General features: G+C 37.4%; 1 protein-coding gene across 1 annotated transcript in view; it reads right to left on the bottom strand.

The window, feature by feature from the left end:
- The window catches only part of tcerg1l (transcription elongation regulator 1 like), a 132286-nt gene that overhangs the window by 105553 nt on the left and 13632 nt on the right, over positions 1-13101 (bottom strand). Inside the window, exons 3-4 of the mRNA XM_031906370.1 lie at positions 10496-10679; positions 830-1024 (exon numbers count right to left, since the gene is read on the bottom strand). Of these exons, the coding sequence (XP_031762230.1) occupies positions 830-1024; positions 10496-10679 (379 nt within the window). The remainder of the gene's footprint in view (positions 1-829; positions 1025-10495; positions 10680-13101) is intronic.

Below are 13101 nucleotides of genomic sequence, written 5' to 3'. Positions count from 1 at the left end.
AAACCTATTCTTTAATATCCTTTGTGTCTTTTATCACCCCTTTTCCTCTAAACGTAGCCTTTTTACTGCTGGAATAGGTTATATTATCTTGTCTTATTAACATTCTTTATACCTATAATCTAGATCTTATACAATCTGGTTCTCAACCTGCACACTGCGCTGAGACCAACATATGTAAAGCTGAAATAAGAATGCTACAGCCAAAGGACAATCATTGTTGCGGATTAATTCCCTGCCCCTGACACTGTTGACATTCCCATCTGATGTAAATTCTTCATTCTCATTCTACACACCATGAATATGCATCCTAGTCCTTTTCTTAACTTTCTAGCTAAATCCTTCTTAGATTTTTAAGATAAAAAGTTCACTTCTCCAGTTCAACTTAGTGTGGAGCGCATCAAGTTTTTCCACTGAGCCCTTTTATATACTCTGCTACTTTAGAGACATCAGCTATTCATTTGAATTAAATATTATTTTTATATTGATGATGTCCTGATTCATGTATTTACACCTTCACTCGCACCTTAAAATGTTGTATTCACCTGAACCTCGTTCAGGTACATTTATAAATGAGTAACCCCCTTGGATTCACTTGTCGTAATTCTGTAAATGGCTTAGGTCACATTTTGTTTCAAGCATAACACAATGTAAGTGCTCACCATGCTTATAATAGGCATTAGATATACAAGTAGACTTTACTGTGTCACTATCCATTAGTTAATCAGATTATAATTCCTTTTGAAATCAAATCAAACAAATGGCTTAACTTTACCACTACTAAATAAAATACAAGCAGCTGAATTATTATTATAATTATTATTATCCTTACCTGCCAAATGCGAAGCTATAAATGGCATCTTAATAGGCGTCAGCATCTGACAAGGTGGAACAGTTGCAGAAGACAGTTCCTGGGTTGGCTCTGAATTGACACCTATTAACGCTGCTGGAGCTGCAGTGACTGTGCCAACGATCGCAAGAGCTTGATTGCTGGAAATTGGCTTAATGATGCCACTCTGGCAAAGGCCTGCGAAAACAACAACACGGGTTATTTTACATAGTCCTTATGGCGGCAATCACACAGAAACCAATCAAAAATAATTACCAAGCAGTAGAATTTTTCACTTTCCATAACATTTTCGTAGCTATATAAAGGTGAATTTATAAATTATAGCATTCAGATTCCTGAAGACAGGGTGCCATAGTACTGATAGTGGTATTAGTGGTATTAGTCTTTCGATTTTAAAGGGGACATATACCATAAATTTTTACAATGCACTAAACCATGTAAAATAGAAGTAAGTGCTTTTATTTTAAAACCTTTTGGTTCAAATACGTCCATAACTACTTGAAAACTGTGCTCAAGCCTTGTGCTAGCTTCCGGTTTAGATTTTTCAGTACGTGGCTGGGGCCGCGGCCCTTATAGACTTCCTGCCCACAGCAGTACAAGCAGAGAGACACAGAAGGAGTAAACTGGGGGGGGGGGGGGTTGGGGGGTGTTTCCCTGCTACTGTTGAGTAAAGCCTGTCAGTCAGTGCTGTGACCACTTCCTGTGGGAGACTGATGCAACACTCCCATCTTTCATTTCGCTCTGGCTTCTGACTTGAGAGGTTGTCTATGCAGCTCTCATATAATGGCAGTTTTAGGAGGTAAAATGCTTTCAAAACATCTTTCTTTCTGCATCATTTCACATTTTGAGGGAGGATGAATATTTTTAATATTATAACTGAATATGAACTTTATATAAAATGTCTCCTTTAATAATACAGGGGAAGTTCATCCTAAAAGGACAGTATACATGCCGTGGTACAGTGTCTGGGAAAACAATACAGGGAATGTACATATCTCCCAGAATGCTCTATGAAGGCTGAAGTAGTTGGTACAGGGGCTGTGAGTGACCACCTGGGGGAGGGGAGGTCCCCACCAAGGAAGCAGGAAGTAGAGTGTGAAGCAAGGGATTTGTGGGAGAAGGAAATTCCTTATGGACTTACTGCCTTAAGTGGGACTAGGACGTTGCTGAAGAAAGCAATACCTCTGTAGTCAGACTGCCAATGTACCTGGCTGTTCTGGTTAATGAACAATAACTGTAAGTTGCTGTTGCTTTTTTACTTTTTGTTTTTACTGTTAAAACTTTTCCCTGTATTGTTACTGTCCGTTGTTAATAACAAATGGTTTTATGTTTAAAACTCTCCGTGTGTCACATCTGTTACTGTGGAAAAGTACAACCAAGTCTGCCATTTGAGTAAAATCCCACAACCCATTTTCAACATGAGCTTAATGCATTGGACTTGTGCTGAACATACTATTTGCCTATTGTTATATGAATGTTTTTTGTTATTTCTCTCACTAAACAAGAAAATGAAATCAGGTTCACTTCCTCATCCTGCATCCAACAGAAAGGACTGATGAAATGAATTACCTGCCTGCTGTGAAGCCCCTAATAATGAGGCGCTCAATGATTACTGCTTAGAGAAGGAGGAGGATGTTTGGTGAAAACAGCAACTTTTAGATTTGTTCTTTTGAATGGCAAAAAACTAGGCAAATGTTGATTTTTTCAAATAAAAGAATAGGCAGGCAGCATTTTCAATATATCCTAACCATATTGCTAATTTTTAGCAAAGGTGTTTTAACTTGTGTAAAATTAACTTTCCACATAATACTAAATACTAATACTTTAATACTATACTAATTCCAACTCATTAAAAAGTAAAACCTAATTACAGGTTGTCTTAGAATAATACTCTCGGCAAAATCCTAAAAATGTAATCCCCTATAAATACTTATTACAATTTGGAAAGCATTGTGTTTGATAAAGCACGTCATATTCATGGAATTAAATTTAGTTATTCTGGGAGCAGCTGCTTTTCCCCTTTCTATAACAATAAGGAAATTATTGGTACTTTGTAAAGGTTTCTTTTCTTTAAAATGTATTTGTGCTACTTGAATTACAAATTTCCATTGCATTCTCCAGTAAAGGGGATCTTTATGGACCAGAGAGATGGACGCTAGATGTGTTTTTGAGCAAAGATCCTGGGGTGCTTTGATTGCAGTTAATAAATACGTTTTATTTAGTTTATAAATATATATTATCTAAATCCTGCTGTCTTAAAGATGTTTTAATTGCCAATGTCTTCCAAGTAGGAAGTCCCATTTGCCAGAGACGATACCAGGTGGCAGTGAAAAGGGACTTAGTATGGACCATGAGAGAAGGGGGGCGGGATATGAATGGGTGCGATTATAACATAAAAAGGGCTGTAATTCTTTCATAATGAAGATATATTCATGGATCAAAACATTTGTGCAGGTATCGGATCCCTTATCCAGAAACCCATTATCCAGAAAGTTCCAAATTAACAAAAGGCCGTCTCCAATAGACTCCATTTTAGTCAAATAATTCACATTTTTAAAAATGTTTTCCTTTTTCTCTGTAATAATAAAACAGTACCTGTACTTGATCCCAACTAAGATATAATTACCCCTTATTGGGGCAGAACAGCCCTATTGGGTTTATTTCATGGTTAAATGATTCCCTTTTCTCTGTAATAATAAAACAGTACCTGTACTTGATCCCAACTAAGATATAATTACCCCTTATTGGGGGCAGAACAGCCCTATTGGGTTTATTTCATGGTTAAATGATTCCCTTTTCTCTGTAATAATAAAACAGTACCTGTACTTGATCCCAACTAAGATATAATTACCCCTTATTGGGGGCAGAACAGCCCTATTGGGTTTATTTCATGGTTAAATGATTCCCTTTTGTCTGTAATAATAAAACAGTACCTGTACTTGATCCCAACTAAGATATAATTACCCCTTATTGGGGGCAGAACAGCCCTATTGGGTTTATTTAATGGTTAAATGATTCCCTTTTCTCTGTAATAATAAAACAGTACCTGTACTTGATCCCAACTAAGATATAATTACCCCTTATTGGGGGCAGAACAAGCCTATTGGGTTAATGGGCATGACCAGAGTTGTGAGAGGTGCGGCACAGGGTATTGCTTTTAATGGCACACTGAGGTTATTTTAAACAAGATTAGGGTAAGCTTCTCTAAATAAATGCATTTTTAGAGATCTCTTGAGGACAGAGAGATTGGGAGAAAGTCTGACAGTTTGTGGGAGCGAATGCCAGAGAAGGGGGGCAGCCCTTGCAAAGGCTTGAATGCGAGCGTGTGAGGAGGGAATGAGAGAGGAGTTGGGGAGCACTCCAGTAGAGGAGCGTAACAAGTTGGTTGGATGGTACCTAGAGATAAGTTCAGAGATGTAGGGTGGGGCAGAGTTATGGACTGCTTTGAATGTGAGAGTCATTAGTTTGAATTAGTTTGAATGCTAGCATCTATCCTTCCATCTATTTCTCCCCTTTCTTCCTATTCAGAAATAGGGAATGCCCATGAAGCAGGCCAAATGGTCAGGAGCAGGAGGGCCCACCGGGAGTTTTCCTGGTATCCTGGTGGGCCAGTCCGACACTGATTGCAACCAGCTGTAGTCACCTTTTATATTGAAGAACAGTATAAATGTGTGCCTTCAGTTCCAAGAGATCTTCTCACATGTCACATACAATATTGTCAGGGATGCCCACGGGCAAACACTTAAACATTTTCCCTCTAATGATAAAATGCTACAACCAAAGAGTTCTAAGAGTTCACTAAGTGAGGCATTATTATCAGACGTGAGCAGACCTACTATTTTTTTCCCTTGTCATTTAGCCTGAGAATATCTGGAGGAACAGTACGTGTGAGTTAATCCTCTCTCTCTGCTGCTGGTCTCTCTCCCACTGATTTGCTTTTTGCTCAAGATGTTACGTAGCTGATAAATATCTAAAATCCTCTTGGCCTATAACCTTGGGAGGCACTTGTTAGCGTAACCCAACTGCCGCAGCATACAGAGAAAAATATTGACAAACGGCGAAAGTTGCTCATTACTGAGAACCCTATGATCATAATTCACGCTGAGGCTTTGTTTTGTGAGGGAATCAATAAAATTAATGTTCACACAGCAGTTATTTTGCCCAGAACCTGCACTTCTATTTAAAAAAACAACAAATCCAAAGTAGTAGATAGCAGTTTGAGATGCAGGAACAATAACATGTAAAATACTTCTTTATGTTGCTATTTTTCATGCAGAGGACACCAGGAATATCTGATAATCCTCCATATGGTTTTGTTAGTGCTTCATTCTGAGTAGTCTGTAATTATCTTTATTTAGAAACAAACAAACATGAACTAAAAAGCTCTTCCAGCTTCAAGTGGATAAAGGGTCATGCCTATTCTGAGGCACTTCCATCTTTGTTTCCATTTCCAACATCCTATTTTATCTGAGACCAAGTCAAACATGCTCCACATTTAAAGCAGTGTGACAAGCTCTACCATGTATATCAGTTGGGCACATCTCCCCCACCCAAACTGCATCATTTGTACTGCATATATCCCCTCGGTTCACCGGCACAGTCAATTTTTCTTTAAACAAACAATCTTCTCTTCATTGGTGGCTAAACTGGAGGGGGCATGTTTAGTAATCTGAGCTGAGAAGCTTCACTTCCCAAACTTGGAACTGAGCATGCCCAGCAGCCAACAGCCTAAGCAAATTCCAAAGGTAGGGGGCCGAGTGGGTTAAAGGGAGGAGAAGGAGTTATAAGTGAATAAGGGGATGCTGCAGCCTTACTATTAACCTTTGAACAACTCAAGTGGCAGGTGTTTTTTTGTGGGGGGGGGGGGTTTACATGTCCTTTAAGAAAAAAATTATACAAGGTATATGTTTAGCAAAAGTCCCACTCTACATTCAGGTTGCTGATAGAATTATATATTTCTGGTCTGCATAGACTTCACTATAAGCCAGTGATCCCCAACCAGTGGCTTAGGGGCAACATGTTGCTCACCAACCCCTTGGGTGTTGCTCTCAGTGCCCCCAAACCAGGGAGTTATTTTTGAATTCCTGACTTGGGGGCAAGTTTTGGTTGAATAAAAACAAGATTTACTACCAAATAAAGCCCCTGTAAGCTGATAGTGTGCATAGAGGCTGCCTAATAGCCAATCACAGCCCTTATTTGGCTCCTCCATGAACTTTTATGGTGCTTGTGTTGCTCTCCAAGTCTTTTTACATTTGACTGTGACTCACGAGTAAGAAAGGTTGGGGATCCCTGCTATAAGAAATCATCATTCTAATTGAATCTGGTCTCCAACATGATGTTAGAGGTATTATTGGTCCACTATATGTTATAAGTTGGACAGCACTGTCTATAACACATGGTCTGCTACTCAGAATATTCCCCTTGAATAGTAACAGGGTGACCTGCCCTGACCACCCCAGCAAAAAAAAAAAAAAAAGAAAAGAAAATTAGGAGCGCTAACAACTAACTGTATAAATTAAACATCTGCAAGCACTAAAAAGCTACATTTATCACCTTCTGCAAATTACAAAACTCACAAAAAAAACCTTGACATTTCCTAAAATTATTTCACGTAAATATTTCACGTAAATACTTGAATTGGGCAATCGCTGTTCTTACACTTGTAAATGTAAATATATTGAATTCAAGCTGCTAATGGCCATTATAATCAAAGTGTATATCACTTTTCATTTGAATTAATGGCAAAGGCTAGTGATAAGTGAATCTGTGACGTTTTCTTTTTGACGCGTGCAACTTTTTTGACACGAACACGTCGAATTTGATGCAACTTTTTTGGATAAGAGAAAATAAGGTGCAATAATATAAAAAAATTAAATGGAAACGCTAATTGTAATTTACAGCGTAGCCATACACTGCATTTCTTCAGATACATTGCTCTAATAAGCACACAGTAAATTAAGAACTATATTTGGCAAATTCTCTTAGCTGTAAGCAAACCAATAAAATAATAATGTTGGATTTCTCATTCTGCCCTGAAAAAAATCTCTATACGGGGCTTATGGCAATGTGTTTCAAACAGTACCAACAACAAATACATTTATCTTATAGTATGCTTTTTCTTTTAATGAGAAAATAAATCAAAATGATCTACCACCAGAGGAAATAAAAGCATTGGCAATAACCCAATATGCAAAAGAAAACAAATCTAATTTAAAATTCTTTATTGTTGCCCACTCCTAGCTAAGGCGGAATGTGAGAAGGGGGTTAGAGGTTAATGTATCTGAAATGGGAGTATTGTATTCTGCAATCATGAGTAAAAAAAACTGTTCTATATGCAAAGCACTCACTCCTGTTAAAGTTTTATATAAGTTGAAAAAAACTGTAAAAGTGTGATTAGTGATGCAAAAAATAAGAAATTAACCCCCCAAGGGTGTTATTTAGTGGACACTGACCGGTATGAATGTTTGGTTTGGGTGCCAAGCCACAAACCAATAGCCAAAGGGAGCAGCTTAAATCAAATGAGAACAATTATGAGCAGGCACTTTACAAACGCCAATGTGCAGGCCATAAAAGCAAAATGCAATTTTTTTTGTATTTATTTTTTCTGTCTTTAATAAAGCCTTAGCCATTATGTACCTCAAGGCACTTAATCATAGGCTGTTTTCTTTAAAAGTTCTTTAAAAGGAAAAGTTTGTCCCTAAGAAGATATTTGATATGATAAATAAATGACCCTGCTTGTGCAGTATGCCATTCCTCTATTGTCTTCTTTCTACAGTATATAGTCCTCTCTTGCCCCCACACAAACTACTATTGTCAGTTCAACAACCATTTACTAAGAAATCACCAGGCCCAATAGCCACGTAAGAACAGTTTGACATCATCATTAGAATGAGCAATCCAAAAAGAATCATTGTTATAGATTTTGTGGTTCATCCGTATGGAAAGCGGCATAATAAATATATTAGAAGCAATAAACCAAAGCACAGTCATGGAACCTTTTTTTACAATTTACATTTTTTGCACCAAAATACAATTTTGTCACAGGAAAAAAAAACTCTCAATTTATTATGCAACAAAACTGTGCCAAATCCAAAAGCAAAAATACGGCATCTAAAAAACCTGTCAAGATCATGTAGAAGTCAGTGGTAGATGTTCCTTTTACAACTGGAAGATCTTTCTTTACTTTGTTATTTTAGAGGGTTTTTTATGCTGTCATTTGTATGCCAATACAAAAAAGGTCACGTTTTTGCGCATTTTTTTTGTTTTTAGTGCCAGCCTTTGAAAAATATGACCAGAGGTAAATACAAACCGGATTCCAAAAAAGTTGGGACACTAAACAAATTGTGAATAAAAACTGAACGCAATGATGTGGAGGTGCCAACTTCTAATACTTTATTCAGAATAGAACATAAATCACGGAACAAAAGTTTAAACTGAGAAAATGTACCATTTTAAGGGAAAAATATGTTGATTCAGAATTTCATGGTGTCAACAAATCCCCAAAAAGTTGGGACAAGGCCATTTTCACCACTGTGTGGCATCTCCCCTTCTTCTTACAACACTCAACAGACGTCTGGGGACCGAGGAGACCAGTTTCTCAAGTTTAGGAATAGGAATGCTCTCCCATTCTTGTCTAATACAGGCCTCTAACTGTTCAATCGTCTTGGGCCTTCTTTGTCGCACCTTCCTCTTTATGATGCGCCAAATGTTCTCCATAGGTGAAAGATCTGGACTGCAGACTGGCCATTTCAGTACCCGGATCCTTCTCCTATGCAGCCACGATGTTGTGATTGATGCAGAATGTGGTCTGGCATTATCTTGTTGAAAAATGCAGGGTCTTCCCTGAAAGAGATGATGTCTGGATGGGAGCATATGTTGTTCTAGAACCTGAATATATTTTTCTGCATTGATGCTGCCTTTCCAGACATGCAAGCTGCCCATGCCACACACACTCATGCAACCCCATACCATCAGAGATGCAGGCTTCTGAACTGAGCGTTGATAACAACTTGGGTTGTCCTTTTCCTCTTTGGTCCGGATGACATGGCGTCCCAGATTTCCAAAAAGAACTTCGAATCGTGACTCGTCTGACCACAGAACAGTCTTCCATTTTGCCACACTCCATTTTAAATGATCCCTGGCCCAGTGAAAACGCCTGAGCTTGTGGATCTTGCTTAGAAATGGCTTCTTCTTTGCATTGTAGAGTTTCAGCTGGCAAAGGCGGATGGCACGGTGGATTGTGTTCACTGACAATGGTTTCTGGAAGTATTCCTGAGCCCATTCTGTGATTTCCTTTACAGTAGCATTCCTGTTTGTGGTGCAGTGTCGTTTAAGGGCCCGGAGATCACGGGCATCCAGTATGGTTTTACGGCCTTGACCCTTACACACAGAGATTGTTCCAGATTCTCTGAATCTTCGGATGATGTTATGCACAGTTGATGATGATAGATGCAAAATCTTTGCAATTTTTCACTGAGTAACACCTTTCTGATATTGCTCCACTATCTTTCTGCGCAACATTGTGGGAATTGGTGATCCTCTACCCATCTTGGCTTCTGAGAGACACTGCCACTCTGAGAAGCTCTTTTTATACCCAGTCATGTTGCTAATTGACCTAATTAGTGTTATTTGGTCTTCCAGCCCTTCGTTATGCTCAAATTTACTTTTTCCAGCCTCTTATTGCTACTTGTCCCAACTTTTTTGGGATTTGTTGACACCATGAAATTCTGAATCAACATATTTTTCCCTTAAAATGGTACATTTTCTCAGTTTAAACTTTGGTTCCGTGATTTATGTTCTATTCTGAATAAAATATTAGAAGTTGGCACCTCCACATCATTGCAATCAGTTTTTATTCACAATTTGTTTAGTGTCCCAACTTTTTTGGAATCCGGTTTGTAGATAGGACCACCATAAGGGGTTTACCTTGACATGGTATGGTGGCTTACCAATCTTATGATCATAATTTTGTAACTAAAAACCCCTGTTTTTTGTCAATATACTGTATGCACTAGCATGAAACTAACAGACAATTTACTTGAAACAGGGGACCAGGGAATGTGCATTGATCAATCCCTTTTTCTTTTTGTATGTTTGTAGTTAATTTGGCCAGATCAGTTGCACTTCCATTGTATTTGTATACTTTATTTAGCCTTGGAGTGCTCCCACAACCTCTTTTTGGGTATTCACAAAGTTAAATGTACACAACATCTTTAAACACTCCGGTGCAAATCTGCTAGTTTATGAACTGTAGCTACTCTTTAAAGGAGAAGGAAAGTAATTTTGGAATTTATTAGTGTCAGCTAGAATGCTATATTTATTCTGCAGAAAACATTACTATGCCTGATTAAAGAGCCCTAAAAGCTTTCTCTGTTTGTTTATGATAGCAGCTGCCATTTTAGCTTGGGCTTCACAGCTTCCTACTGCAGCTCTAGCCGTTGTAGCTCAGCTTACACATTCCTAAGGGAGGGGGGGTGAGTTTTATGAATTCTTATCGAAGGGGGGAAGCAGGAGAAGGAAGAGAGGAGAGAGCTGCGCAGACTCCCTGAAATGTTCCTTGTAAAAGTCTAACTGCCTTAAGGTAAAAATGAGAGTATGTTTTTCATTAAATATTTTGCTACTTCAGGTTTCAATAAATGTGCTACTTACCTGACATTCTTTGAGGTGATAATATGACTGTACGGAGGGGCCTGGAAGGAGTAGAAGGCTTTGATACAGCCATAGTCATTTGACTTGCCCTTTGATTAGGTTTTTCAAGCCCTTGAATTACTATCAGTTCCTCAGGCTGGTGCATCCATGAAGACTCCAGGGCAAAGGAGTTATTGAAGAAAATCTGTACAAAAAATAAATACATAAATAAGTTTTCATGAGGAAATAAGGATATTACACAAAAGCTTCTTCTGTATAGTATGCTGAAGATAAGTAAGGATATATAACTATCATTGTTTCACAGCCATTCTGATGCGTCTGTTCATCAATATTATACTCAGACTATTGTTATTAGAAAAAGAGGGATTTGTAGATTTTTTTTCATAGGTTGGAATCAAAACTGGTCCAACTTTCAAAGAAAAAAACCCTGCAAAACTGAAAAAAACCCCAGTTTATTCATTGATTCATTGCTATTCAGTAGGGGTCCCATGGTTTATTATGATTTCATTTAAATTCAATTTATAATCTGTAGACTTCAGGAAGGCTAGCAAAGTTAGAAGAAAACATAAAGTAAAATAAGCTGAATATTTAAAGAGCGCAAATATCAAAATATGAAATTGCGATATGTGATATATAAATGTAAACGAATTTAAGGAACATGAAGGGGGGATGCTAAATAATAAATCTTTAATTTGTCCAACTAATTCTTATTGGTACAGAAATAACAAAAGGTTAAGATGTATTTGTACTTAAACTGGTACCATTCACAAGCTTTTAGATGGTGAATTTTTACATTCGAGTTTTTGGATTTTTTTTTACACTTAAATATTTGAGTTTTTGAAACATAATTCAAAGTTGAAATTATTTAGCTCAAACTTCGAATTTTGAAAAAAATTCAAACTGAAATATATGTGGACAAAAAATCCCTGTTTTGCTTAAAAGAGTGGGCATAGCTTGGTAGCTTAATGCACAGAAATTAATGTCTTACATGTATATACAGGTATGGGACCTGTTATCCAGAATGATCGGGAACTTGGGATTCCGGATAAGAGGTCTTTCCGTAATTTGGATCTCCATACCTTAAGTCTACTAAAACATCATTTAACCATTAAATAAACCCAATAGGCTTGTTTTGCCTTTAATAAGGATTAATTATATCTTAGTTGGGATCAAGTACAGGTACTGTTTTATTATTACACAGAAAAGGGAATCATTTAACCATGAAATAAACCCAATAGGGCTGTTCTGCTCCCAATAAGGGGTAATTATATCTTAGTTGGGATCAAGTACAGGTACTGTTTTATTATTACAGAGAAAAGGGAATCATTTAACCATTAAATAAACCCAATAGGGCTGTTCTGCCCCCAATAAGGGGTAATTATATCTTAGTTGGGATCAAGTACAGGTACTGTTTTATTATTACAGAGAAAAGGGAATCATTTAACCATTAAATAAACCCAATAGGGCTGTTCTGCCCCAATAAGGGGTAATTATATCTTAGTTGGGATCAAGTACAGGTACTGTTTTATTATTACAGAGAAAAGGGAATCATTTAACCATTAAATAAACCCAATAGGGCTGTTCTGCCTCCAATAAGGGGTAATTATATCTTAGTTGGGATCAAGTACAGGTACTGTTTTATTATTACAGAGAAAAGGGAATCATTTAACCATTAAATAAACCCAATAGGGCTGTTCTGCCCCCAATAAGGGGTAATTATATCTTAGTTGGGATCAAGTACAGGTACTGTTTTATTATTACAGAGAAAAGGGAATCATTTAACCATTAAATAAACCCAATAGGGCTGTTCTGCCCCCAATAAGGGGTAATTATATCTTAGTTGGGATCAAGTACAGGTACTGTTTTATTATTACAGAGAAAAGGGAATCATTTAACCATTAAATAAACCCAATAGGGCTGTTCTGCCTCCAATAAGGGGTAATTATATCTTAGTTGGGATCAAGTACAGGTACTGTTTTATTATTACAGAGAAAAGGGAATCATTTAACCATTAAATAAACCCAATAGGGCTGTTCTGCCCCCAATAAGGGGTAATTATATCTTAGTTGGGATCAAGTACAGGTACTGTTTTATTATTACAGAGAAAAGGGAATCATTTAACCATTAAATAAACCCAATAGGGCTGTTCTGCCCCCAATAAGGGGTAATTATATCTTAGTTGGGATCAAGTACAGGTACTGTTTTATTATTACAGAGAAAAGGGAATCATTTAACCATGAAATAAACCCAATAGGACTGTTCTGCCCCCAATAAAGGGTAATTATATCTTAGTTGGGATCAAGTACAGGTACTGTTTTATTATTACAGAGAAAAGGGAATAATTTAACCATGAAATAAACCCAATAGGGCTGTTCTGCCCCCAATAAGGGGTAATTATATCTTAGTTGGGATCAATTACAGGTACTGTTTTATTATTACAGAGAAAAGGGAATCATTTAACCATGAAATAAACCCAATAGGACTGTTCTGCCCCCAATAAAGGGTAATTATATCTTAGTTGGGATCAAGTACAGGTACTGTTTTATTATTACAGAGAAAAGGGAATCATTTAACCATGAAATAAACCCAATAGGACTGTTCTGCCC

The sequence above is a fragment of the Xenopus tropicalis genome, chromosome 7 (assembly GCF_000004195.4).
Source record: "Xenopus tropicalis strain Nigerian chromosome 7, UCB_Xtro_10.0, whole genome shotgun sequence".
In the NCBI taxonomy this organism is placed as follows: domain Eukaryota; kingdom Metazoa; phylum Chordata; class Amphibia; order Anura; family Pipidae; genus Xenopus; species Xenopus tropicalis.
The sequence above is the reverse complement of the archived record's forward strand: the minus strand, read 5'-3'. Positions and strand labels throughout refer to the sequence as shown.